Source organism: Nylanderia fulva, unplaced genomic scaffold (assembly GCF_048542155.1).
Source record: "Nylanderia fulva isolate GAGA-0341 unplaced genomic scaffold, ASM4854215v1 Scaffold281, whole genome shotgun sequence".
Classification (NCBI taxonomy): domain Eukaryota; kingdom Metazoa; phylum Arthropoda; class Insecta; order Hymenoptera; family Formicidae; genus Nylanderia; species Nylanderia fulva.
The window spans coordinates 108,596-136,255 of NW_028190349.1; the positions used below are offsets into that span (position 1 = coordinate 108,596).

Below are 27,660 nucleotides of genomic sequence, written 5' to 3' on the forward strand. Positions count from 1 at the left end.
CAAACGCCATTCATTTTGATCATATGCTGTATTCATCACATCAAATAAACCTTTGATGTCATTGCAGAAACACATGTCATTTTCTTTTTTGAAGAAAGGTAAAATCGCGTGATTTCTATTTCTGTATATAGTGACTTGTGTTGTAGGATCAAGATGTTTCCATTCTTGCAACCGTGATGCAAGCAACTCTGCTTTTTGTTTCGATAAATTCAAATCGCGAATCAAATTACTCAGTTCACTTTGCGAAAGTAAATGCTTTTTTTCCATAACGAAATTGCTTTCATTGCTCGCCAGTGATGAAGACGAAGTTTTTAGGAAATTTTTTTCGCTTATACCTGGACAAATTGGCAATGGATCACTGTCCGTACGTGGAACTGGCTTCGACACTGATGATACGTCCGGATATTTATACCGTGCTAGTTTCTTTGCATTTATACCGACGACATTCATTGAGCAAAAGTAGCAATCATCTACATGATTTTTCTGTTCTCTCTATAACGTTGGCACAGAAAATGAAAAGTACATATTTTTACCAAGTGACCACTTGTACAGCTTTGTTCTGCACGCGTTACAAAACAATTTCGGTACCCATGGCTTGTCAGTGTTTACTACAGCAAAACCAAAGTACTGCAAATACGCATCTTTGAGCGCATTTGTTATGATTTTTCCACGTTTTCCGAGCATATAACATCCACAAACGTAACAAAAACACTTTGAATCGACTGTGCAACGTTTTCTCTGCATTTTCACACGTTCCGAAGCACAATCACAGTACAAAAACAAGTTCCGAAAGATGTTCGATGCAACGTGGTCAGCTGATAGCTGTTATAAGAGCGCAGTACCGCCACCATCCGCGAACTCTAAAACTAGAACCAATCTTGACAAACGGATTGAAGATCTGAGTTCAGGGCACCAAATAACGTTAAGAATCGTTCTCATCTGCTCGAGTCCAAAAGTTGACCCGAATTTGTAAACTTGTGTTATTAATATCACAAAGTATACATACTTCGCATAATGTGCTACTTGTAGAAGGTTGCCAATTTAATCGATTTACAAATGAAATCCATTTTGCACACCTATCTGCTTCTTTCTGAAATTGAAACAACATAAGATTCTGCTTTAGCCTTACAGCCACTGGCAACACAGTGCTTTACCATCTAAAATAAGGAAAAAAATAAATTATGATAAAAATTTAATACATTAATAAATAAATAGATTAGAATGCACATATGTTGCTATATAAATAAGAAATTTGCAATGTCAATAAAGCATTTATAACTATTGTAGAATATATTTATTTTCTCGACCGTATCCTCGGGGCAAAGTGTTGTGCACCCCATCCCAGCGGCGGAACAAGCTGGAGGAAGATCGTTGAGCGTTACCGAACGAGCACGCCATACAGCAGAGCTGGAGGAGCAGACAGCTCCTGCAGACGTTGCGCAGAAGAACGTCGCGCGTATAGCACGAGAGAAGGCGGACAGAAACTAATCGCCCGGCTAGATCCTGACGAAAGCTGGAGTTATGATCAATACGTCCAGGAAATTACCGCGAAGGCGGCAGACTGAGCCAAAGGTCCGTACGACTGTGGATGCGGAGTACAAGGGTGAGGCGCCCCTTACTCACGCTTCCTATCTTCGTTGTTACGCTTCAGAACTGACGGGCCCCACAAGTGTCCTTTCTGAAAAATCGGGGTGGGGGTCTTCGAAGACGGGATCCACCTGCTAAGGAGAATATCGGGGGTGAAAGAGCAGAGTGCGATCTGGCGGCAATATTGGCTAGTCAAGCCCCTTAGTGACATGGCGCCCGGTACTCCGTGCGTACACAGGATCCGGGCCTTGATGAAAATGTGTAGTAAAGTTCTAAAGTTAGGCGGTGCATACATAGACCCCTGTTGGCGTTCTATGACGTACTGAGAACTCTTGCTGGGCTATGAGAGCTACAAGGACAGCAGTGCTCTCATGCCCGAGGTTAAGGAATGGCTGCTTGACTTCTTGCGTCTAGGAGGACCCCTAGCAGAGGACACCTATTTAGAGACCTTTGCTACACCAGGAGGTCGAACGGTTCATGGCGGAAGAGTGGAAGGAACCACCGGAATGGCGAACCCCAGAAAAGTGGGCGGTCAGTGGCAAGTGGATGGAGGGCAAGACCGCTACGGGGAAGAAGTTAGACGTGATCATCGATCGGAAGAGGTACCGTACTCGCCGAATAAAGCCGCTGGAGGGGGTCTTCTCTGGGGAGGATACCGTCGTGAACGAACTAAGAGTGCCGTGTCAAGAGGAAATGCATGTGTTCCAGAAGAGTGAAGCCGGTAAGGTTAGAGGTGTCGTGAAGACCGGAAATTGCCTCAACAGGAAGATGAACTACCTGTCCGAGGTGGTCGAGAGAGGCCTCTACAGGAGTAAGCTTTTGACCCTGTTCGCAGGTAGGGGAGAATGGGGGAATGACGGTCGTCAGGCAATGCCGGTCACCTGTTTACATAAATATACAACAGTTATATCAAACTTTTTTGTCTCTATCTGTTTACATACATGATTATTGAGTAATTTATTATGCCGTGCCTATTAAACCAACATAAATTAATAAAAATCTAGTGATTCTTATTTTACGCTCTTTTTCTTATAAGAATCGATGTACTTTTAATAAGGGTTTTGCGAAATTTTCAGTAATTAAAATTACATTTAACCGTTTTTTATGACTTTTTTGGTTCTTTAGCTTTCATTTCGCTCATATTAAAACGATGACATTGTATAAATATATTATTATTTAATATAACAAATACACTCGGTTTTTGGGGTAACGGTAGTCGCTTGCACGAGAAAATTGCAGTCGAACGTAACCTGTTAACCATCGGGCACATGCCTGCAAATGTCGAGTGACAGCGTGAACATCACGGTATGTATATACCTATATTTATACCACAAATTTGATGGAATTTATCCAAACTCAGTGAGAAATGAATAATATACATGATTTACATAGAAAATATGTTCAATTTGATGGACATTTCAGTCTTGAAATAACGCCGGAATTTTAGGTTAAAATTTCAATTTTTCTGTTAATCATTAATTGTAATTATATTTTCAATTTAAGATGCCTCGTTGTAGAGCAAGAAAAACAGAAAGAGGAAAATGGTCCTCAGACGAGCTCAGAGCAGCTATCGGGGCAGTAAAAGCTGGAATAAAAGCTGCGCAACATTTGAGTTTGCTGAACGTCACAACATCCCCAATAATTCTAATAAAGAAAAAAGGTGTGCTGGCGTAGATTGGTTCTATGGATTTCAAGCTCGTAATCAAAATATACCACCGAATCCTGGCTGCTAGCGACCGGCCAAAGATGACCGTAGTTATCCAAGAGGCGACCGTAATTACCCCAACACGTCGGTCAATGGCGGTCAATTCAGAGATTTTTTTAATCAATGCAGGCTCAATTATTTATTAGCTTTCTTAACTTTTATGCTTCTACTTTCGAAGAATGATTAATGAAGTATCCGTCAACTATTCCATTTTGGTTCTAAAGACATTTCTTTTTCAGAAAATAAGAAATAATTCTTACTGACTGCAATTCCCCCATTTTCCCCTAAAAGAGGGAATTGACCTGGACCTATTAGACGCGGTGCGGGATGGAAGTGACTGGTGCGTGCCTTCCAGGCCAGGGCGGATTCGATCAGCACCAGAGTAAGAAGAGCGTGCTGGTGACCTTGGCCACTGTGCTAATGCTCGTGATACCTCGGGTCTCACGCCGGGCGGAGGTGGAGGGGGTGGCCCGCGCGCTCTGGGATAGCCTGAACGTGAAGGGAACGGGGGTATATGTGGACGGCCGTTATCGAGGTGAGTGGGTGAACGGCCTTCCCAGCGGGTGGCGGTGGACGGCACTGCTAGACACCATCTTAAACATTGCTAGCTTCAAATACGTGGTGAAGTTAGTACACGGTATAACGGGGCGTTTTTGATGTTCCTGTTGTTTCTGATACTTTTGATGTCAATATATTTACTAAAAATAGTAATAAGCTCTATTAAATTTAATGTTTGTGAACAAAGAAGGGCTGTAAGAGCTATATTAAACAAATTGCAGTTGTCAAATAATCTTAATAAAATTCATTTAAAACAAGAAAATAAATGCATAAGCAATAAACATTTATGTGTAGATGATATTAATAAAATGTATTTTAAAAAGAGAAAATAAATATATAAAAAATAAAACAATTATGCGAACGTTTCGGCTGACATTTCAAGCCTTCTTCAGCGCAATACAAATATTTTAATTATAAATTAGAACGTGATATTAAACATTAAAGACGGTAGTTAACATAGTCAGGATAATAAATATATGAAGTCAGTTATTGTCTCAATACATATGTTGTTGAACAAGTCATCGTGTATGACAACCATTGTTTCCGATACATACTTCGAGAAAACACACCGTGCAATCACCCATGAGAATAAACTTCTTGATTAATTGGTCAAGGGAGATATCTTGATTGAATTCTCCCGATGAAATGTTGTTAAACATTAAATCAAGATCTAAATAAACAAGATCCGATTATTCATTATATTCTGATAAGTAAGATGCACTGTACACTCACTCAAACAAATCGGTGATAATTTTACAAAAGTTCCACGTATCAGATCCGACATCCCTTTAAACAAGGTTTTTTGCAGAGAACAAAACAGTACGTTAAACCATCACAACTCTCAGATCGCAAATGCGAAAATACCTCAATGTTTTACCTTCTTATATCAAGGTTTGTTTATAAACCCTGATAATTTTGGTAAAGACTCTATAATGTTGTTATATATGTCAGGCAAAAATTCCGTATCAGTTTGTAGATTCAATCCATTAACTTGTCTTTTTATAAATAACATTTCCGATATTAGTCTTTTATTATAATAAGGTTCTTTATCTAAAATTTTAACTTCGCCCCAATCAAAATCATAGGAGAACTCCAATCTATGATCCGTAACCACCGATTTATTAGAACACTTTCTGTTGATGTGTTTTTTATGTTCCGTTATCCTAGTATTCAATTTTCTGCCAGTCTGACCCACATATGAAGCATCACAATTTTTACAGTTAATTTTATATACTACATTAGTATTTGCTCCTTTAGGTATTTTATCCTTATGTGTTTTAATAAATTTCCCTAATTTATTCATGCTTACATACGAGAGTCTAGTGTCCGCTTTTTTTGTAATACCTATTAGTTGTTCGGTAATATTCGGTAAATAAGGTACAGTAAAAAACAAAGAAGAGTCATTAGACTGATTTAGACTGTTGTTTTTATTATTATATTTAGTGTAAAATAGAGTTTTAAGTCTATCGTTTATTGTGTCAAATATGAATTTAACAGGATAATTATTACTTATTAAGATGTTAATAATCATTTCTATATTTTTCTGGTGAAATGAAGGGTGTGATAATAAAATTACCCTATCGATCAGACCGATGATTGTGCCTCTTTTTTGACATATAGGGTGTTGCGAAAGAAAATTCAAGTACTTACCAGAGAACGTTGGTTTTCTAAACCAGTCACATATAATTTTATTATCTTTTGATATTAACTTGATGTCCAGGAAATTTAAACTATGGTTACTTTCCTTCTCTATAGTGAATTGTATACGTGGATGTAATGAATTAAAAGTATGTAACGTATGTTCAATATAGTTATTCGGTACTGACAAAATAAGATCATCTACATATCTATGGAAAAAAACCGGTTTATAGTTAAGTAACCCCAGAGCCTTAGATTCCAAATCTTGTAACACTATATCGGCGACTATGGGGGAAAGAGGGGACCCCATCGGAGTTCCGTAAGTTTGTTTGTATATAGTATCATTAAAAGTAAAAAATGTAGAGTTTAATACTAGACTAATGTTATTTAAAAATTCCGATTTGTTAAGATTGCAGTTATCACTAATGAATTGCCATCTCGCCGACACACCTTCTAATGCTAAGTCTATCGGAATGTTAGTGAAAAGTGACACAACATCCAATGAAATTAAACTCGAATTATTTGTTAACTGTAAAGTAGAAAATTTTTCCACTAATTTGAAGCTGTTTTCTGTATAACTACCCGTCTTTGGAATACTTTTTATTAATATCTTGTGTAAAAAGACAGCCAAATTATACAGTGGTGTGTCAATAGACGAGACGATAACCCTATAGGGACAATTGATTTTGTGCACTTTCGGTAATCCATAAGCTCTAGGGAGATTATCATCACTACATGATAAATACTTGTAAGTATTAAACGATATAAAACCTTTATTTTTCCATCTCCCTAAAAGATCACGTAGATTGGAAACGATACTATTAGTAGGGTCTTTTTTTATCAAAATATAAGTGTCTCTGTCTTTAAAAATATTTTCAACCTCCTCTATGTACCTATCTCTATTCAACGCCACCGTAATTTTTCCCTTGTCAGCCTTCGTGATAATAAGATTTGTATTTTCATCTAAAAATTTTTTAGAGTGTTTTTACTCAACTCTAATAATGTTTTATTAAAACCGTTGTCCGGGTATTGGTACTGTTTAATCGCATTTACAACACTCCTAGATTTTTCTCTAACAAAAACCCTTTTACCCTCCGGAGGCAGTTTTTTAAGATTATTTTCAAAATATTTAATAAAATCAATGTTTAATTGCACCTTATTGTTATTTGGAAGACTAAAGTTTTCACCCAATTGAAGAAGACTAATTATATTGTCCGGTATCGTAATGTTTGATAAATTGATAAACTAATTATTATTAATTTTAGAAAGATTTGGATTAAAATCTAGAAAAGAATTAGGTTCTACATTTACTACAAATTCATCTCCTTTATCCTTTAACTTCTGTTGTTTGTTTACAAGGTTATTTTTCAAACTAGGATTCAAATTGTAACTATTATTTCCTATCTGGTAATGATATCCTGTTATATTTTTATTATTGTTATTTATATTATTAGCTTTAATGGTACAGTGATAATTAATCGGTTTAATGAGAAGTCTATTTTGAATTTTTTGTTTTTTTAGCATAAATTCAAGTTTCCTCTCAAAAACGTTGCGTCTGTTCTTAAAAAAATGAAACAATGACTTGTTTTGACGGTTAAAAAATTCAATGCATACCATCTCTGGAATATGAAAATGTATCGTGTTCAATATGTTAATAATATGTGTCTGTGATTTCCTAATAGTAACATATGTATCGTCAATTTCTAATTTTAACAGTTTATTACACTTAGTGTAATCACCCCCTTAGTGGGGTGACGCGCCCACGCGCCCAGCCCGCGTGACGCTTCCGGGGGGGAGGGCCTTTGGGACTTAGTTGTCCCCGGCCCTCCCCCCCGGAACCCTCATCCCGCGTCAATTATTGACGCGGGTATGTTTGGGACGGACCCCCCCCGATCCACGCCGCCACAAACGGGCAAGCCCGTCGACGGCGCGGAAATATATTTAGTGTTGGAGAATGATATGGACGGCAACAATTATGTTTATTATGCCAATGAATGTAAGGTGTCGTTGAAAAATTTTCTGTGGAACATTGTAGTGATAGAATAGATGAGCATTTCAATTTTTTTTAACCATCAACTCTTTGCCGTTCCCATTGATCCTTATCAAAGTAAAGCTACGCATTAAAAAAATGGATATTAGTTAAAAATTTATTAATATGAAACTAGTATAATATTTTTTATTATTTTTCAGTAAAATTATTAATATCACAAAGTATACATACTTCGCATAATGTGCTACTTGTAGAAGGTTGCCAATTTAATCGATTTACAAATGAAATCCATTTTGCACACCTATCTGCTTCTTTCTGAAATTGAAACAACATAAAATTCTGCTTTAGCCTTACATTACAGCCACTGGCAACACAGTGCTTTACCATCTAAAATAAGGAATGAAATCAATTATGATGAAGATTTAATACATTCAGCTGTACACTTTATAGAGACCAAATGTTCACTTATTTTAACCTGCAACAAAAGCATCGACGAATCTTAGAATTAATAAGATAAAATAAATTGCTTTCGCATATACACATTTACAAAAGAAACTCATTTTTTTCAATTTTTTAAAATTTAATTAAAAGAAATTATTTTACTCATAATTATTATAGTGAAGAGATTTTGAAATTTCAAAATATTTTTAAAAAATATTACAAAATATTTATCTTTATTGTATATATAAATACAATTATCTTTATAAAAATCGTTGAGTAGAACTTTTTTCCACTGCCAGGGTACTGCCCCGTTGTTTTCGAAATATGCAGCAAAGTTGTCTCGAATTGTAGAGGTAAGTCGAGTGTGAGCGTTAGTTCTGTTAACATTGTTCATTTCTTGCAATGCACCACTTGTCATAATTCCCCCTTCACTAAGAATACGAGTATAATGCCTTTCGGAGAGTGGCAATTTGTTTTCATTCTGGATCACGAAATTATGCAAGCATACAGTCGCTTGAACAATTTTAACTGTGGTAGAGACAGATGCGATTATTGGTCGATGATAAATTCGCCATTTCGCTGTCAAAATGCCAAACACGCTTTTGATCATTCTTCGTGCTCGACTAAGACGGTAATTGAAGACTTTTCTTTGACGATTTAGACGTCCACTTCGTGGATACGGTCGCATCATGTAATGAGTCAAAGCGAATGCCTCATCCGCTACTAATACGAACGGTAATGCTGGGCCGGAAGCTTCAATTGATCTCGGTTGTGGCAAATTCATTTCATTTTTTTGGAATCGCTGACCAAAGTTTGAATGCGTGAAAATGCCGCCATCGCTCTGTCTGTCTTCCCCACCAATGTCAACCAATGTGAAACAGTAATTAGCATCACAAACCGCCAATAAATTAATACTATGATTTTCCTTGTAATTATAGAAAGTTGAGCCACTGTGAGGAGGTGACTAAAATAGAAAATGACCATTTTGATCTTTTAAAGTAAATATAAATACAATAAAGTAAATATAAGTATAAATTTAAACATTATTTAAACATTAATTTACCTGTATTATTACATGCTTTACATCTATCGCACCTAAGCAATGCGGAAAATTCCATTTTATTGCAAAATCATTTGCGATTCTTAGCCAATTTTCTTTTTTTATTTCAGGGAAAACTGATATGTGAAGAGTATTCCACAATTCCTCGCATGTTTTAGCAATAATTTTTGAGACGGTGTTTATTCCAATCCGAAAAGAATAGGCTATTGAAGCCATACTGTCCCTAGATGCTAAATACCGTAAACATACTAAAAGCCGTGTACGGCTTGATATTGGATCTCGAATGACATATTGCTTTTCAATGAATGGTCCAACAATACTCAACAACTGATAGAACATCTCTTTTCAAATTGCAAATAGTTTTACTGTATGACGTTTCTCAACTTTCCGCTGTTGAAGTGTTTGCTTCATCTTCTTCCACTTTTGCAATCGTTTCCATATAATTATTAATAATATGTTAGAATCCATTATTACGTATTTTTTTAATGTAGATTGCAAATACTATAATACATCCTAATGTCTTGAATTGTGCTATTAATTGTATGTATAATTTTTTCATATAGGTGTGTAAAGTACGTCGTAAAGCAGGATCGTAATTTAAAGCACTTGAAGATCTTTGACATCTAAAATCGCATGTATTCATATATATATATATACATTCTTATAAATAGACTTCAATCAATCATGCACTTACCATGATTCACAACGTCTTGAACGCCAGATTGCAAAATACTAAGCTGTCCTGCATAACTCGTCTTCTATATATTTCGTTTATCTTGTCACTTGTCACTTTGCCAGCCATTTTAAATATACACGTTTTACGGAACTCAAAGCATCAGTTCCCCATGAAAAATAGAATACGAAAACCAATCACAAGTCCTATTTAGCATTTCTGTTAAAACATACAACGGAAACTCTAATCTACGATTGTTTGTATTAGTTACGCGTTCCGCGCAATACGCCCTATGTGAATGCCGTCCTTCAGAATAGCGTAACCACGGCGTATCTTTTATTAAATCACTAGATTACACTAGAATACGCAGGTTACGCTTAACGCAAGTTACGCCTCATGTGACGGCACCCTTAAGTACAGTCTTAAGACGCCCTCTAAATTCACAGTCGAAAAATGAGCAAAGATTTGATCAAAATCTTAAGTTTTAACTTGTTTAAGATGATCTTATTTTTGAACGCTTGATATGATTCATAAAACGTATCTTATTTAATATAAGCATAGGCTTAATATAATCTTTTGATGGTGGATATCCTTTATTGCCATTTTTGCTCACGCCGATTAATAATCCTGTTACCGATGAAGAAATAAAGTATGTATAATTATATTGTATAATTTTATAATTATAAAAATAATAATTCTATTGCGATAAACGGTTAAATAATCAAGAATTACTCAATAAATTAATAGTAAAAAATAGTACATAATATATATATATATATATATATATATAAACATAATGCTTGTAATTTTGTATATTTCTTTTATATATAATTATAATAGATGTTTCTGTATAATTAGAATATATAACAACTTGATTCATTAACACATGCACACACGCAATACACACATATAAATAAAAGTTTATTGCATATATCAATATATATATATATATATATATATATATATTATATATATTATATATAGTATATTATATATTTTTTTAGTTATAATATAATCCATGGGAAAACTAGAAGAATTGTCGAGAGAACTTTCGATATCTGGAAACGCAGATTTCCGTGTTTATTCAGAGGACTGAGTACAAAATCAGGAGACGCGGTAGTGTCTCCGGCCATGTTCAAACCCTAAAAAACTTTAAAAGACACTACAAGTCTCATATCCTGCACCATCAAAGTCCATTTTTTGGGGGTGTAGAACTACCAAAATATAAAAAATTTTGAATTACACGTAATATAACCTGAAAGGCGGCATCGCCACGAGTAATTTGAGCCAAGAAGAAATAAAATCGGTCAAGCCGTTCTGGACATACAAGCGGTCAAAAAGTGACGTTTTTCATGAAAAATGAAGTAACGTCGTCTTCTTCTTCTTCTTCTCTGTCCGCGTCCGCTGACGTCATCAGGATTATATATATATATATAAATCTCTTCTCACCTTTTACTCACACCTCCCTCAACTTCCACCCACCCCTTTCCCTCTTACATCCCGTCCCCCTGCCCCCACCCCCACCCCCACTCCCACCCCTCTTTCGTCCTATTTTTTCAGTTTTTCGTTCTCTCTCACCCTCTGTTGTCCTCTTTCACCCTCTTTCGTCCTCTTTCACCCTTTTTCGTCCTCTTTCACCATCTTTCGCCTCTTTCACCCTCTTTCGTCCTCTTTCGTCCTCTTTCACTATCTTTCGCCTCTTTCACCCTCTTTCACCCTCTTTCATTCCCTCTCACCCCCTTTCGTCCTCTTTCACCCTCTTTCGTCCTCTTTCACTCTCTTTCGTCCTCTTTCACTCTCTTTCGTCCTCTCTCACCCTCTTTCGTCCTCTTTCACCCTCTTTCGCCCTCTTTCACCCTCTTTCGTCCTCTTTCACCCTCTTTCATTCTCTCTCACCCTCTTTCATTCCCTCTCACTCTCTTTTACCCTGTTTCGTCTTCTTTCACCCTCTTTCGCCCTCTCTCACCCTCTTTCGTCCTCTTTCACTCTCCTTTGTCCTCTCTCACTCTCTTTCATTCTCTCTCACCCTCTTTCGACCTCTCTCACCCTCTTTCGTTCTCTTTCACTCTCCTTTGTCCTCTCTCACTCTCTTTCATTCTCTCTCACCCTCTTTTACCCTCTTTCGTCCTCTTTCACCCTCTTTCGTCTTCTTTCGTCCTCTTTCGCCCTCTTTCACCCAATTTCGTACTCTTTCACTCTCTTTCGTCCTCTCTCACCCTCTTTCATTCTGTCTGACCCTCTTTTATTCTGTCTCACCCTTTTTCATTCCCTCTCACCTTCTTTCGCCCTCTTTCACTCTCTTTCGTCCTATCTCACCCTCTTTCGTCCTCTCTCACTCTCTCTCACCTCTTTCACCCTCGTACGTCCTTTCTTACCCTCTTTCGTTCTCTTTCACCCTTTTTCGCATATCTCGTTCTCTCTTACCCTCATTCGTCCTCTCTTACCCTATCTCCAAAAAATCATAAAAATGAAAAGGTCAAGCCATGTTCAAAAGAAGGTCCTCAAACATTTAAACCTAGTCTGTACAATGAAAAAAAATTACTCGTAATTTTATATCGCAATATAATCTATTTATCGCAATAATTCCAGAGTTCCAATTTGTTAATATCGAATAATGTATTTGTTTCAAGTAATGGCAGTAGAGTCAAATACATACCTACGTATATGCAGTTTTTGCTGTTAAATGTACTTGAACAAAAAAAATAATTAAATGATTTAAATATAACACATTTTAAATCAAGAAACTTATACTATAATCGAACTCTGTTTAGAAAGAATGTTTGTTTCAATCACAATCACAACACCATTTTCTATTATTTCTATTATTATTATCAATCATGTTATTCACCAAATAATTATAGTATCAATAATGTTTTGCGGTTTATTTAACAATTCATAATATGTTAGGGTTATAAAGTTCTATCTATAGGGTTTTTATTTAAATAAAATGAAGAATGTATATATATGTATATTTATTTATGTATATTGTATATATATATGTATATATTTATTATATACACGTTATTGCCGTCCCCGTTCTCGGCCTGTTGCCCCAATAATAGTGAGGCGAGGACAGTTTTAGGAGGAAGCGCATAAAGCGCTCCTCCTGGACGCGAACCCCGGCGCGTCTTCCTCTGTAAACTGTAATTAAAAAACAAATTATATTAGTAATTAGATAACGTTAGAAGAATGTTAAGTTTACACCAATAAATATACAAATAAATTGAATATTTAAATAATAATTATTTAAGGAAAATCCAGTTATTAGAGGAAATCAATGAATAAATCTAGCAATAATTGCAAATACTGCTCCTATAGATAAAACGTAATGAAAATGGGCTACAACATAATATGTATCATGAAGAATAATATCAATTGATGAATTAGATAATATTACTCCAGTTAAACCTCCTATTGTAAATAAAAAAATAAATCCTATAGCCCATCAAAGAGAGGAATTATTATCAATTTTAGTTCAATGATGTTTAGTAATTTAACTAAAAATTTTAATTCCAGTGGGAATAGCAATAATTATAGTGGCCGAGTAAAATAAGATCGTGTATTGACATCTAATCCAATAGTAAATATATGATGAGCTCATACAACAAATCCTAAAAATCCAATAGCTATTAAGGCATAAATTATTTCTAAATAAAGATCCAAAAGTTTCTTTTTTTCCTCTTTCATTAATATTCTGTAAAAACTTTATTATAATCATTACATACAGTATAATAACAAAATTGCGATATTTTTTTTATTTAATGTGACATCGCAATTTTGTTATTATAATTATATAATAGTTATAATAAGGTTTTTACAGAATATATACATTGATATCAACAAAATAATATTAATGTTACATATTTAACATAACGTTACAATTATGTCATTAAAATTACGTAGTATTTACGAAACTTTTAGAGTACACATTTATATTAACCAAAATACATAAATGTTACATAACAAAGTAACACCAAAATTGCATAACAAATTCATTACGTTATTGACATAAATGATACGTCATTGTTTTGTTTCGCCGATCTATAACATATACATATATAGATTATTATGTAATTGTTTCGTAAATGATCCCTTCGTGTCTACTGGGTATCAGAGATGGCAAAATATCAATTAAATTTTTTATAATTGAACAAATGATATGAACAGATTTAATTAAAATATTTTTAATTGACGATTAATTTTAAAAAGATTAATTAGATTTCGTTACAATGACGATTGATATAAGCTAGATTAATCGAATATCGTTTAATTAACAATTAATATGATCGAAGTCAATTAAAGATTATTTAATTGACAATTGATATAAACGAAATTAATCGGAGAACGATCGATTAAAAATTAATACAAGCTAATTTAATTAAAAGTTTTTTAATTAACGATTAATATGAGTTAATTTTAATTAGAAGTACTTTAATTGACGATTGAAAAAAACAGATTCAATCGAAGACAATTCAATTGACAATTGATTTGAGCAGAAACAATTAAAAAAAATTTAATTGACGATTAAATATAGCAAATTTAATGCGAATCTCTTCCATTAATGATTGACTTAAGAAAATCGATATAATTTCTCTATTTCCATTAATTAACAATGTGTAACGATTAATACAATTTAAATTTTAATCGAAGATGTTTGATTGATGATATTAAAATGACTGAATTTAAATAATATATATCTTTTCCTTGGTTCTAGCAAAGTTATTGTACGTAAAAGTTACAATATAAATAATAAATAATTTACGTTTTTTAAACCATATTTTTATTCAGAACATTTTCAATTCATTATACATTTTATTATATTTAATTTAATTATATTTAATGTTAATATATATTTCTCGAATTTTTTTTCATATGTTCTAAAATAATAAATGTATAATATATTATAATAAAATGTGTTGTACATATATACAATATATATTATAATTCAAAATTAATAATCAAATGTAAATATTGCAGGAAGTTTGGTAATATAACGAAGTGTAACCATACAGTTTCCTTCTGGAGAACATTTCTGCATTCAACTAGGTAACCATTTCACAATGTTTTTATATATTACATTCAAATTGTGTTTATTTATTATAAATAAATTATTAGATATTATAATTTAAAATTATTAATCAAATGTAAATATTGCAGGAAGTTTGGTAATAGAACGAAGTGTAACCATACAGTTTCCTTCTGGAGAACATTTCTGCATTCAACTAAATAACCATTTCACAATGTTTTTACATATTACATTCAAATTGTGTTTATTTATTATAAATAAATTATTAGAGAGAAATATTGAAAAATATTGAATGTATATATTTTGTTATTATGTATTTATTTATATATTTATATTTTTTTTATATTGAAAAAATTCATTTTTCTTTTTCCTTTTTTTAAATAAATAAATTTTATTAAATATTTGTTTGCCAATTAAACAAAAATGTAATCGTACACCAGCAATTACTTTTCAAAATATTATTTTTTTTGTGTGTGAATAGTTTCATATAATATCTGGATTGCAAATATATTGGTAATAATAATAGTTTTGTTGCATATCTATTATGCATATAATTTGGAAATAATATAATTTAATAATTAAAAATTGCAAACAGAATAATATATTCACATATTTATATTTATTATATTATATCTGCACATATTCATATTGATGAGATAATTGTTTATTATATAAAATCATGTGCGTGATAATTAAATATTTTCTATGCAATCAAATTAATAAGGAATATAATGATTTAACATGATTATATTCTAAATCTGTTGGTGAAAACGTTACGTGTAACAAATATATACAATTAAAGTTATTAAAATTTTATTATTTTTGTAAAATATCATTTACTTTGTAGAATACTTGAAGATATTACAATTCTATTTTTTAATAATAAATTAATTAAATTTAATAAAGAAAATAAAACATTTTATCGTGTTCTGATATTGGTGGACTTATTAACCATAGCGTGTAATTAAATATTATAGGTCTACGCTTATTGTGATAAAGCTCTTTGATTGTTAATTGACTGAAAATATGTAATATGCAATAATGACATTAGCAATGCTAAGTTTTTAAATTAATTTTTTTTGTCGCAAGTCTTTAATGTTTATATTTTTGTTATCGCAAGTTTTTAATGTCATTTTATATTTTAAATACATTATTTTTCAGATATGTTTTAAGATTCTGTAAGATTTTGGAGATATAGTTTTTGACGCGGACTTAACATCTTTTTTTAGCTTTTTTAAAATGAAATTTTTTATACATATGGTATACAAAACATTTATGAGTTTTTTATAAAAAATTCCGAAGAAAACCAAAAAAAGCTTGTTACATAAGATTCACTCAAAAACGATTTTTAATAATTATGAAGTGATAAAGTCAAATTGTATTTGCAATATGACAAGTAATGAACAAACTATCAATACTGTTTAAAAACGCCCTAGTGCAAGTCGAATTTAGGCAAAATTACCGCGGATTATCTTTGCCAATCGCGACACCGCGCGTATACAGTCCAAAGCGCCTATAGCAAGCGCTAATATGAGAACTGTAAACAACAACATTCTCTCTACGAAAAATAATACGCTCATGTCCTTCGAGACAATTCTAAAATAATAACATGTAATTCTGTGAAGGCATCTAGAATCTTCTCGAAAAACGTTGCTATAAAAGGGCACTCCAGATCGACCGGGATATAGTCGCTCTCGGAATTAGACGCATATCTGTCGCAAGTAGCACGTACGATTTCGGCGCGGTTCTGACTTTACGTAGCTCGCGTATAGCCAGCAACTAACGCATCGCCTTCCCCGTAGCTCGCGGATTCACGTATTAAACTACGGTTTATTTAACCAGTGTAAATAGCCTGTAAATAGTGTCCGTCTTAAATATACATTGTATGCGTCAAAAATCGACTCTCTAATTAATCGCTTTTGCGAAAACGTCCTTTTCCTTGTCGCGCACTTCTCTCTTGACACTTATCGCTCGCGTTTTTGCTCTGCTATCGAACATTTTTGGTCCTTCGAGCCGGATCCTTAGCCGGTCACCGCGACGTGAGTGAGTGGATTGAGTAACTGTGTGTGATTCTGTGCTATCCGGAGAGACAAGTGAGCCGCAGCTAGTGACCTGAAAGGAAAATGGAAGCGTTAATTCTTTCGCAGCATGAGTTGTCGCAACGGGTTGCTCGCACGTACGACAACCTGAAAAAGTCCGGTATCACAAAGATAAATAAAGGGCTTGTAGCTACCACGCTCAAGCTTCTCGGCGAGAAATGGGCTAAAATTCAGGATCAGCACAGTCTGCTGAGGATGGAATATTGGAGCGAGGTCAAGAAAAACGATTACATCGTTAAGGATTTTATGGGTCAGGTCGAGGACATATACACTGTTCAGCGCGCCAGTATCCTCGCCAGCATCTCCAAGTTTACGGCCTTGACTAAGCTAGAGGAAGCGCTGTCGAAGAAGACCCTGTCCGCGGTGTCCGCCGAGGGCGAGTTTTGGACGGCTCCTCGCACCACGCTACCGCGCATCCAGCTCCCTCAGTTTTCGGGTCGGTATAAAGAGTGGCCCTCGTTTCGCGACTTATTCCATTCCATCATCGGGAAGGACGCCTCCGTAACTCCTGTGGAAAAATTGCACTATCTTAAGTCCTGTTTAAAAGGAGAAACTGAGATGTTAGTGCGAAGTTTGCCGACGACGGACGAGAATTTTGATCGTGCCTGGAAAACGCTCACGGATTATTACGAGAATCGACGACTTCTTGTGCGCTCGTACATCTCCAAGTTTACGGCCTTGACTAAATTAAAGGGCGAGTCAGCTTACGACTTACGCAAATTATATCACGGAGTAAAAAACACCGTCGGTTCACTCGAAAGTATCGGCCGACCGATCACTACCGGTGAGGATCTGTTTGTGTACCTCGTCGTTGAACTGCTCGATTCACGATCGCGGCGCGAATGGGAAAGTTCGATATGCGAAACGACGGAGCCACCGCCATACGCTAAGCTGGAGCAGTTTTGGGAAAGACGACTGCACACCCTTGAGTCTCTCCAGCCATTGAAAACGGAAGTCAGTTCGTCGAAGACGAGCACCAGTGATGCTCGCCAAACACGCTCATTGCACGTGCGCAAGCAAGAGAGCAAACGCGGCCGCTGCTCGTTGTGCCGTAAAGATCACTACATCATGCTGTGTGACGTCTACCGTGGACAACCGGCTAACGAACGGAAGCAGCATATAGTCGAGAATGATATGTGCTTGAACTGTCTCGGAAAGCACAAAGTAAGTGAGTGTTCGTCGCAGAAAACTTGTTCGGTGTGCCGCGAACGTCATCACACGTCACTTCATGATGCGTGCAAACCAAGTGTCGTAGCCACTACATCGCATCTTGCGTATCAGCCGTCCAAGGCTCCCGTAGCCGCGATACTTGCCACCGCTCGCGTTCGTGTCGCTGACCGTCACGGAGTCATGCATACGGCTCGCGCTCTAATTGATCAGGGCTCGGAGTCGTCCCTGGTAGCGGAATCTCTCGCGCAGCGTCTTCGACTCCCGCGCTCGTCTGCCTCCGTTGCGATCTACGGCGTAGGTGATAAACAAACTAGCCTCTCTCGCGGGCAAATCACCCTTAAACTCACCTCACTGAAAGGAGATTCAGCTATGACCGTCAACGCCCTGGTACTTTCTCGTCTTACGTCGTACGACGACGCGGCTCGGGCTGATTGGAAAGGCTGGCCTCATATTCGTGATCTGGAACTAGCTGATCCGAACTTCCTTGACTCGGATCCGATTGAGATTCTGCTAGGTGTCGGCATCCATACGGTTATTCTTCAGGAGGGAATTCGTAAGGGCGGACCTCAAGAACCTATGGCACAGCAGACGTCACTAGGCTGGATTCTGTCAGGGGTAACTGGCACCACAGTTGATAGAAACAGAGCTACAACTTACCTGTGCTATCTCGAGGATGACTTACCCACTCTTGTTGGTCGATTCTGGCACCAGGAGGAGTTGCCTTCCGCGACAAGCTCCCTTGCTCCGGAGGAACTCGAATGCGAGGAGTTCTTCAAAAGGACTCACACTCGAACGGCCGAGGGAAGATACATCGTGCGTCTCCCCGTGATCCCTCCTCTGCCTGACTTCTCTCCGACGCGGCGCGCTGCATTACACGCCTTGACAGGGATGGAACGGCGCTTCTCACGAGACACTCGTCTGAAAGACCTATACAAAGAATTTATGGGAACGTATGAAGAGCTTGGCCATATGACTCTACTGGATGGACCAGCAGGTGGGGGGGAACGAGTGAGTTACCTTCCTCATCACGGCGTGATGCGAGAATCCAGCTCAACAACGAAGTTGCGAGTCGTGTTCAATGGCTCTACAACGACTCCAGCGGGCGAGTCGCTAAATCGGCATCTCATGGTGGGACCCAATCTACTGCCGCCCCTCGCGGACATCTTACTACGCTGGCGGCGACACGCGTACGTTCTCGCATCAGATGTCGAAAAAATGTACAGGCAGATCCTGGTCCATCCGGACGACCGCGATCTGCAAAGAATACTATGACGATCTAACGACCAAGAGATTCACCGGGAGTACAGACTGAACACGGTTACTTACGGTCTATCCTGTGCACCGTTCCTGGCCATGCGTACTCTTCGCCAGCTGGCAGATGACGAGGAAAGAGCGCTTTCCTCGGGGAGCGGTCGGGCTGCGAAGGGACGTGTACATGGACGACGTCCTCACCGGAGCTGACACCTTGAACGAAGCAAAGAAATTGCAACGGCAGCTGGCCGAGCTGTGCATGGCGGGCGGGTTCCCGTTGCGTAAGTGGGCCTCTAATGATGAAGAATTACTCGTCAACGTCCCCGTGGAGCATCGGATGCAACGCGAACCTCGTGCATGGCGACCTCAGGAAACACACCCTACTCTAGGATTGCAGTGGCACCCAGGCACGGACAGCTTCTCCTTCGCTACGCGGACAGTGGCTGTGGAAGTCTTCACAAAGCGATCGGTACTGTCGCTCACAACGCGGCTGTTCGATCCGCTCGGCTGGTTGGCTCCCACGGTAGTCCGAGCCAAGATTGCCTTTCAGTCAACCTGGCTCAAAGGAGTCGACTGGGACTCTCTTCTCGACGAAGCGTCAGCCAAGCAATGGCGGGAATATCAAGCGGAGCTTCCGCAACTCGAGCAAATTCGAATTCCTCGGCGACTGACGCGGGATGTCTCTTGGAGCGATGTGGAGATTCATGGGTTCGCGGATGCCTCCGAACGCGCATACGCTGCTGTCCTGTACCTGCGAACAAGGACAAATAGTGAATGGCAGTCGATCCTCATTGCTGCCAAAACTAAGGTTGCGCCAATAAAGCCCATAACCTTACCTCGGTTTGAGCTCTGCGTCGCTACCTTGCTGGCTTGATTTGCCGCACATATCTGGTCGACTCTGGATTTGGACAGATCTCCTCTACATCTCTGGTCGGATTCGACGGTCGCTCTGGGGTGGATTCGTGGACATCCGACGCGCTGGAAGACATACGTAGCCAATCGGGTAGCCGAAATCCAGACGACGGTCCCAGACGCGTTGTGGCTGCACGTCCCAGGCAAGGACAACCCAGCAGACTGCGCATCTCGCGGGCTTTTACCGAGCGCCCTAGTAAACCACGCTCTCTGGTAGCAAGGCCCACCGTGGCTTCAAACGGAGCGCTCTTCATGGCCATCCACATCTGAGATCATCTGCGATGAGAATCTACCAGAGGAGAAAGCAAAGGTCAATGCGGTGAGAGTCGGGCCGTTTCGAGTGGAGGAAGCCGAAGAACTGTTACGGTTTCCCCAGCTCCATCCCTTTCCCCTCATCCTTCCGTTCGTAGCTGTGCCCCCCCCCAATTGTGGGTAGTTATTAGTTTCCCCTCTCATCGTTAGGCTCTATATCTCGCCTCCGCTCTCTATTCTTGACTTAACAATACACCCCCCCCCCTGGTTTCCTCGTCCCTGTTCTCTGCCTTCTTCCATTTATTTCACATAACCACTCCACCTCCTAACCTTAAACTTCCCCTTTCGTCTAGTCTCCCACCTCCCTCTCGGTCATTCTCCCCCCACCCGCCCTCCTCCCCGTTCCCTCTCACCTTTATTCTACCGCAACTCCTACCATTCCCCCTCTCCTTCGCTGAAATACAATTTCATTCCCATTTCATTTTGTCAGACTTTGCACCACCCGCCAGATATCTTACGTTGTTTCTTTGTCCTCTATTTGCCATTGCTCTCTCGCCAACAGCATTACCTTTCGTCTATTATTTGCCTTCTTCACCATCTGCGCCTTCTCGTTCTACTCTTCCCCCTTTCTTTATCACCCTATTACTGCCCCCTTCTAACTCCGCTTTGGCCCTCTAACCCGCACTTCGCCCTTTCGCCCACCCCCCCCTCCCGCTCGCCTCTGGGTTTTTCCCCTTCTATCTCCACTTCGCCCCATCTTTCTCCGCTCCTCCAGCCTCTCCCCGCCCTATTTTTCGCGTTCCTCCTATCACCTCCCGTTCTTTTGCTTTGCACCTGCTGCTTGGCTGTACCACCGTGAATCCCTTTTACTTCCACCCCAACCCAACCGTATCCTTACCCCATTCCCCCCACTTAATTCGTCCTTCATGACTTCTCGTCACCCCTCCCGCCTAGTCCCCTCTTAATAATTTATTTGCTTTTACCCCTTCTACTCTACTCTCCCTACTTATCTCCCGAACATCTTCATGTCACACTATTTCACACTCATACGTCAGCTATATCCTAACCTTTCTTGTCACAGTCTACTTTATCCTACCCCGTTTCAATTCCTCCTCTTACGTACCTCAGCCCCTTTTCCTTTCCCCAACTCTTTGCTTCCCCGATCTCACTTGTTTACGTGGTTATACTTCTACGTGCTTTTCCTCCCTTCTTTTCAATTCTCTCCTTTTTCTCCTACCGATTTTCGCTGCTCGTGTTACTCTTCACCTCCCTTCAGTCACTTCCCCACTCCCCCAAATTCCTTCCTTTATCTTTTCAGAAGAGGAGTGGAGGGAGGCAGGACCCAGGGGAAAGAAAGTGACAGGGCGGAGGGGGGGGAACCGGAGGGACGAGCCATTTTCGGCGAGAGGAGTGGGAAGGGAACGGAGGTGGCGGGCCTTGGGGAAGCGGAGATGGCCGATCCTCCTCACCATCTTTTTCCCCATCATAACTCGATCACTTTATCCCCTGCCCCTCACCCCCCTCCCTGCCTGCCCTTCCTTTTCCCCCTCCCCCAACCCGCCCCGATCACTTCTAACATACTTAGTCTCACGCCAACACCCCCCACACCGCTCCGTCTCTTGTACATTGAACCCACCCACTTATTCTCTTCCTATCCTTCATTCACCTCTCATGTTCGTTTTTCTTTCCCTCCAACCCCACTACACCTATCTCCCATTCTCCCCTCCCTCCATTGTCAACCTCCAATCGATCCCAGTTCAACGTGATCCGCACCTATACATCGGCTTCCCCCTGCACCTATGCTTCTACTCCGGGGGGTCCGCTTTTCCGTTTGCACTACAATCTTTGTCACTATCGTAGATCCCTTTACTGTTCGCTTTTTTTTTCTTTCTGTATACTATTTTTACGATCCCCACCCTTTCCTATCCCCCGCCTTTTTTTTTACCCCAAACTTCCTCTCCTTACCCCCTGATTTCCCCCCAATTTCTCCCTCATATCCGACGCCTTCACCTTCTCGCTTCCCCAGCCATACACCTCCCACCTCCACTCTATTCATCTTCTCTTCCTCGTCACTCTTCCCTTCACCGTCTGCCATCCATATTTACAGTCAGCCTCTCCCAACCGCTCTCTTCATCTACCATCCCTCCCTGCCCCATAGCGGCTTTTCTTATCTACCATCCCTTCTTCATCTTTTATCTTATCCGCTCACAGTCTCCCTCTGACTTTTCCCCCTTCTTAAATATCGCCATTACTTCTATCCCACCGTCTTCAGGTCCTCCCCGCCCCCCTTATCGCTCACGCCCCCTTTAGCCATTATCTTTCTTTTATAAGTGCGACTACTCCCTATAAGCTTTCCTTCTACATGCTCCTTCTGCTCTCTTCCCCTAACGCCCTTTGAGTCTCATCACTTGGGCCCACAACCGCTTTAAACACATGCTCTTGACTTTCTGTTTTGTCCATACTCTTTCCTGACCCCTTCCTACTCATCAAGCCCCTACTTTATATCCCCTTCCATGTTTCATCCCATCTTTATTTCCCTTTCTCACACACTAACACCCTTTTCCCCTTCTTGCCCTATCACTTTTCTCTACCGCCACACCATACCCTTTTTAATTATGTCAACCTCTTCTACTCCATTCTATCTCTCCCCCCCCCAATACCCTTGTCCACCTCCTTACAGTTCATCACTTCTTGCTAGTTTGCGCAGCTCCTCATCTCATTTTTCTCCACCTTCTCTTCTGTCTGTGTGTCACCCTCCACCCTCCTTTTCCTGACTCGCCCCTTGCTCACTCTACTCTCGCCATATGTCATTTCCCCTCCTAGTCCTTTTTATTCCCCTTTCCTTTCAATCGTTCCCCTACCCCCTCTCCACTTCCCCCCCCTGCCTTGCGGTATCCCTTCCCATTCTCCCGATCACCCTCCTCCTCATTTTTCCCTCCCCTTCTATCTATCATCTCCCCCCCCGTATTCCCGGACTCTCTTCCCCTCATATTGCCCCGCTTCAGCCCATTACGGCATTCTCCGACTCTACCTCTATTCCCTGCCTCCCCATCTTCCCCTCCCCCCTTCCTCTCTCTATCCTACTCCCTTTAATGTCTACCACACCCCACCGCCACTCGTACCAACTCCCGTCAAATGTATCTATCTCTCATTCCTTCCTTATCAGCGCGTCTGACTTATCACTCACCCGCGCACAGGTTCTACTCTTCCCTAAAGCCCCCATCCCCCCCCTCTCCCCTTCCTCTGCCTCTCTTCCTCCTTACACCATCGTCACATAGTTTTTCCCCTCTCGTTTTCTTCTCCCCTCCATCCGCCCCTCCCCACAAATCTTCTTTTGCCCCTATCTTCCATTTTACCCCTCCATGTCCCCATTTTACTCCGGATTTTTTCCCAACCTGCTATTTCCCCCACTCCTCCTGAACCTCTCTCTGGTTTTCTTGCACTCTCACCCTCTCCTACCCCCTCCTTTTCTCTCTGCTTTCCTAGGCCTTACCCGGTACCACCACCCCCTCGAATCCGCTCACTGCTTTTTTTTCGCCTTTCTCCACACCCTCCCACTATGCCCTCATTTCACCCCCCTACTATCCCCCTCATTCCTGTCCTCAAACGTCTCTTACCATTTTCTCCTGCCTAGATGTGCTATCGCTTTCACCTATTAACTTGTTACCTCCTGTCCGCATTCAATCCCTATCCCCGCTTGTCTCTTTTCTCCTTATACCCCTCTATTTTCACCCCCCTACATCGGTTAACAAACCAACCTCCCTTCATTAGCATCCCACCCTCTCCCTCTTTTTACCTCACCCATCCCCACCCAATAGCAATTTTTCTTTTCACTCCCCACCCTCGTCTCACCTCCTTTCTTCTGCCCTTAAACCCTGTTAAGCAGCTTCGTATGCGACACTCGTTGTGGCTTCCCATTAACTGCGTCCGGGGTGAGGGGACCTGTTGAAGAACAGGGAAGGCGATTTTGAATTTTTTTTTTTGGAGAAACCCCCCTCCCTTGAAAACATGAAAGGGTGTCATCCCCCCCCCAGAACCTCTCCCTCTTTTTTAAAAGTCCTTACATTTCCCCTCCCCCCCTACGCCACCCCCCCCCCCCCGCCTATACGCTTTTTTTTGCTCATCTCTCCCACCTCCCCCCCCCACCCCCCCTCCCCCACCTATTTTTTCTTTTTGGTTCCTCCCACCTAACTCCTAGCCCCCCCATCCGCACCACAGCCCGCTAATATAAGCTCTCTTCTCCGCATCCCCACCCGTTCCCCCCTCGCACCTGTACCCCCTATCTTTTGCACTTCTTCATCCCCCCCCCCTCTCTCACCCGCCCCCATATTTGTAGTAGTTCCCAGTACTCATACTCCCTCACACGATTTCCCACTCCCCCCCCCCCCCCCCCCCCCCCCTACCCGTGCCAGTCCGATCTTGCCACCCGGCCCAGGCCCCCCTAACCTCCCTCCTCCCTTCCCCTATCCCTTACTTCTCTAGGCTCCTTTATCCCCCCTCCCGCACCCCCGCTTGCCCTTCCTCCTCCTCTTGTCCAAACCCCATACCATTACCCTGCTTCCTACCCCTCAATCCCGTTACTCTTATGCTCTTCTAACCCTCCTGCTCACACTTGATCCAACTATTCTATTTCTAACTGTCTCACGTCTCTCGGATTTGCCCCCTTAAAGTGCCGATTTTTTCCCGATTATTCCTCAGTCCACCGCTTTAACTCACGAGGAAGCCGAAGAACTGTTACGGTTCTCGTCACTCCATCGACTGTTACGCGTATCGGCATGGTGCTTACGGTGGCTACGTCACAGAGGCGCTCCGGATCCTACTGCTTCAAAGTCCAATCCCAGCCTCTACGAAGATGCCCTGTCAGTAGAAGAAATAGAGGCCGCTCGCACAGTGTGGATCCGCCTGACGCAGGCTGCAAATTACAAAGGGGAGTTAGAAACAATAAAGCAAGGCCGCGCCCTATCTAAATCTAATCCACTTACCCGTTTGAGTCTTTTTTTTGATTCGCAGGGCATTCTCCGGGTGGGCGGACAATTGAAGCACTCTATCCTCAGCTACGACGAGCGGCATCCAATCATCCTGCCGGGGGGCTCGCATTTCACTCAGCTCATCGTCACGGCTTGTCACCGACGAGTTCTTCACGGGGGAGTCCAGGCGACCTTAGCGTTAACCCGGCAGAATTACTGGATTCCTCGAGGACGAGCTGTAGTCAAACAGCTTATCTTCCGATGTGTGACGTGCGTGCGATGGCGGGCGGCGATTCCACAACAATTGATGGGCAGTCTTCCGCGAGATCGAGTCACTCCGTCCCGGCCGTTTCTGCACACCGGAGTCGACTACGCCGGCCCGATTCACTTGAGGACAACGAAAGGGCGAGGACATCGAGCGTACAAGGCGTTCATCGCGGCCTTCATTTGCCTCGCCACGCGAGCGGTCCATTTGGAAGTCGTCTCTGACTACACCGCCGAGGCGTTCATAGCTGCTTTGCGGCGATTTACCGCTAGAAGAGGCATCTGCCGCACGATTCGGAGCGATTGCGGCACGAACTTTGTTGGAGCCGACGCTCAGTTTCAAGCTCTCTTTGCGGCCAGCAGCAACGAAGGCCGTCAAATAGTCAGTCGTCTTGCCGGCGAGGGCATCCAGTGGCTGTTTAACCCGCCGGCCGCACCACATTTTGGAGGCATCTGGGAAGCAGCCGTCAAATCCCTCAAACATCATCTTCGCCGAGTCCTGGGAGAAGCTACGCTGACGTTTGAAGAAATGGCTACTCTCCTCGCACAGATCGAGGCGTGCCTCAACTCCCGACCGTTGCAGGCACTATCGGACGACCCCCGGGTCCAGCCCCTCACCCGGGGCATTTTTATGGGGCCCCCCGTTTAAACCCCTTTCTCCCTCTCCCCCCTTTTTCTTCCCTTCCCCCCTTTTAACCCTTTTTCGTCGCTTACCTTTTATTCCCTCTCCCCCTTTTTCGCCCCTTTTTTCACTTTTTTGTCCTTTAACCCCTCTTTCTTTTTCTCCCCCCTTTTTTGCAATGAGTTTTTAAAAGTAAAAATTTTAATTTTAATAATAGAAAAATTTTTTAGCAGGCGCCCAGTTTTTTAACTAAAATTTTATTCGGAAATAAATATTTTTATCGGCTCCAATATAAATAAAAAAAGTAGTGTCTTCTAAGGGGGAATAGAGCAAGGAAAAAAACGAAAAAATTAAAACGGAATGTTTTAAATTTTTAGACCCCAAAGTTCCACAATAAATTTTTTATTTCGGTTTTTATCACCCCTGGGAACGGCGGTATTTATAACATCTACTAAAAAGGAAATGAAAAATATAGGTCGAAAGGGTTGAAAGTAGTGGAAGGCAGTCCCCGGGGAAAGTGAAAGACGCGGGTTCGATTCCGTTTAGGATTTTTGGGAATTATTTTTCTCGTTTATTTTCCAATGAAAATTTCAAAAATTAATTTATATGGGGAATTTTTGGGATTAAAATTGGTACAGTTCCTTTTAAATTTTAATTTTTTTTTTCTTTTCCTTGGCTTTTGCCCAGTTAAAGACACATACTTATATTGAAATTTTATTATTTTTTTTTTTTAAATTTAATTTTAAATTTGCATAAGTTTTTAAATTTTAATTTTTTGTTGGCATTTGTTTTTTAGAGCAGAAAAATTTTAATTTTTGCTGTAAAAAATAATTTTACTTTTTTTAATTTTAGGGTTGTAACAAAAAAACATTTTTTGAGAAAACTAATTTAATTTTATTTTCTTTAAAATTTATAGTGATTTCATAAAAATTTTAGATCGTTTTGACTAGCTTTACATTTTTTTTGGGGGACAATGATTTTTTAAATGTTTTTTTTTATTTACTCTTTTTAAAAAGACATTTATTTTAGTAGTAATAAAAAAATACAAATAAGTAAAAAAAAAGGGGCCTCCTTGTAATTAATGGAAAAATCATGTTCTCTTTTTCATAACATGCAAAATATAAAATTTTATTAATTTATAGCCCCCCTTTAAAAGTTAATAGAGCATTTATAATTCACTACATTTCTAAAATAAAAATTTAAAATTTTTCAATGAAAAAAACTGCTGGCAAAAAAAAAAACTTCAAGTTTTTTGTTTCTCTAAAATAAGAATAAAATTTCAATGAGAAAAACTGTGGTCAAAAAAAACTTTTTAAATTTTTTTTGATCAAAAATAAATGATTACTCTCTTTCAAAAATCAACTTTTGGAAAAATTGACATCGAAACATCTCACTTTGAAGATTTTTAAATATTATGTTTTCGTTATAGTGAATATTTTTTATTT

At 39.9% G+C, this 27,660-nt stretch overlaps 2 protein-coding genes across 2 annotated transcripts; both read left to right on the forward strand.

The window, feature by feature from the left end:
* The first annotated feature begins 16,801 nt into the window (after positions 1-16,801).
* Positions 16,802-19,219, forward strand: LOC114946226 (uncharacterized). The gene has a single exon (XM_029322676.2). The coding sequence runs from the start codon at positions 16,802-16,804 to the stop codon at positions 19,217-19,219; it is 2,418 nt and encodes an 805-aa protein (XP_029178509.2).
* A 163-nt stretch (positions 19,220-19,382) lies between these two features.
* LOC146722724 (uncharacterized) lies at positions 19,383-26,242 on the forward strand. Its single transcript, XM_085483971.1, has 3 exons — positions 19,383-20,006; positions 20,111-20,323; positions 25,061-26,242. Exons 1-3 carry the CDS (start codon positions 19,383-19,385, stop codon positions 26,240-26,242), a joined length of 2,019 nt encoding a protein of 672 aa, XP_085340097.1.
* The last annotated feature ends 1,418 nt before the right edge of the window (positions 26,243-27,660 follow it).

What these genes read in the sequence shown, in the direction of transcription:
- LOC146722724 (XM_085483971.1), top strand. Translation starts at nt 19,383, where the DNA reads ATGGACGACGTCCTCACCGGAGCTGACACCTTGAACGAAGCAAAGAAA. An exon ending in TCATTGCTGCCAAAACTAAG is followed by an intron (nt 20,007 to 20,110) that starts GTTGCGCCAATA and finishes GGATTTGGACAG; the next exon opens with ATCTCCTCTACATCTCTGGT. An exon ending in CTAGTAAACCACGCTCTCTG is followed by an intron (nt 20,324 to 25,060) that starts GTAGCAAGGCCC and finishes ATTATTCCTCAG; the next exon opens with TCCACCGCTTTAACTCACGA.
- LOC114946226 (XM_029322676.2), top strand. Translation starts at nt 16,802, where the DNA reads ATGGAAGCGTTAATTCTTTCGCAGCATGAGTTGTCGCAACGGGTTGCT.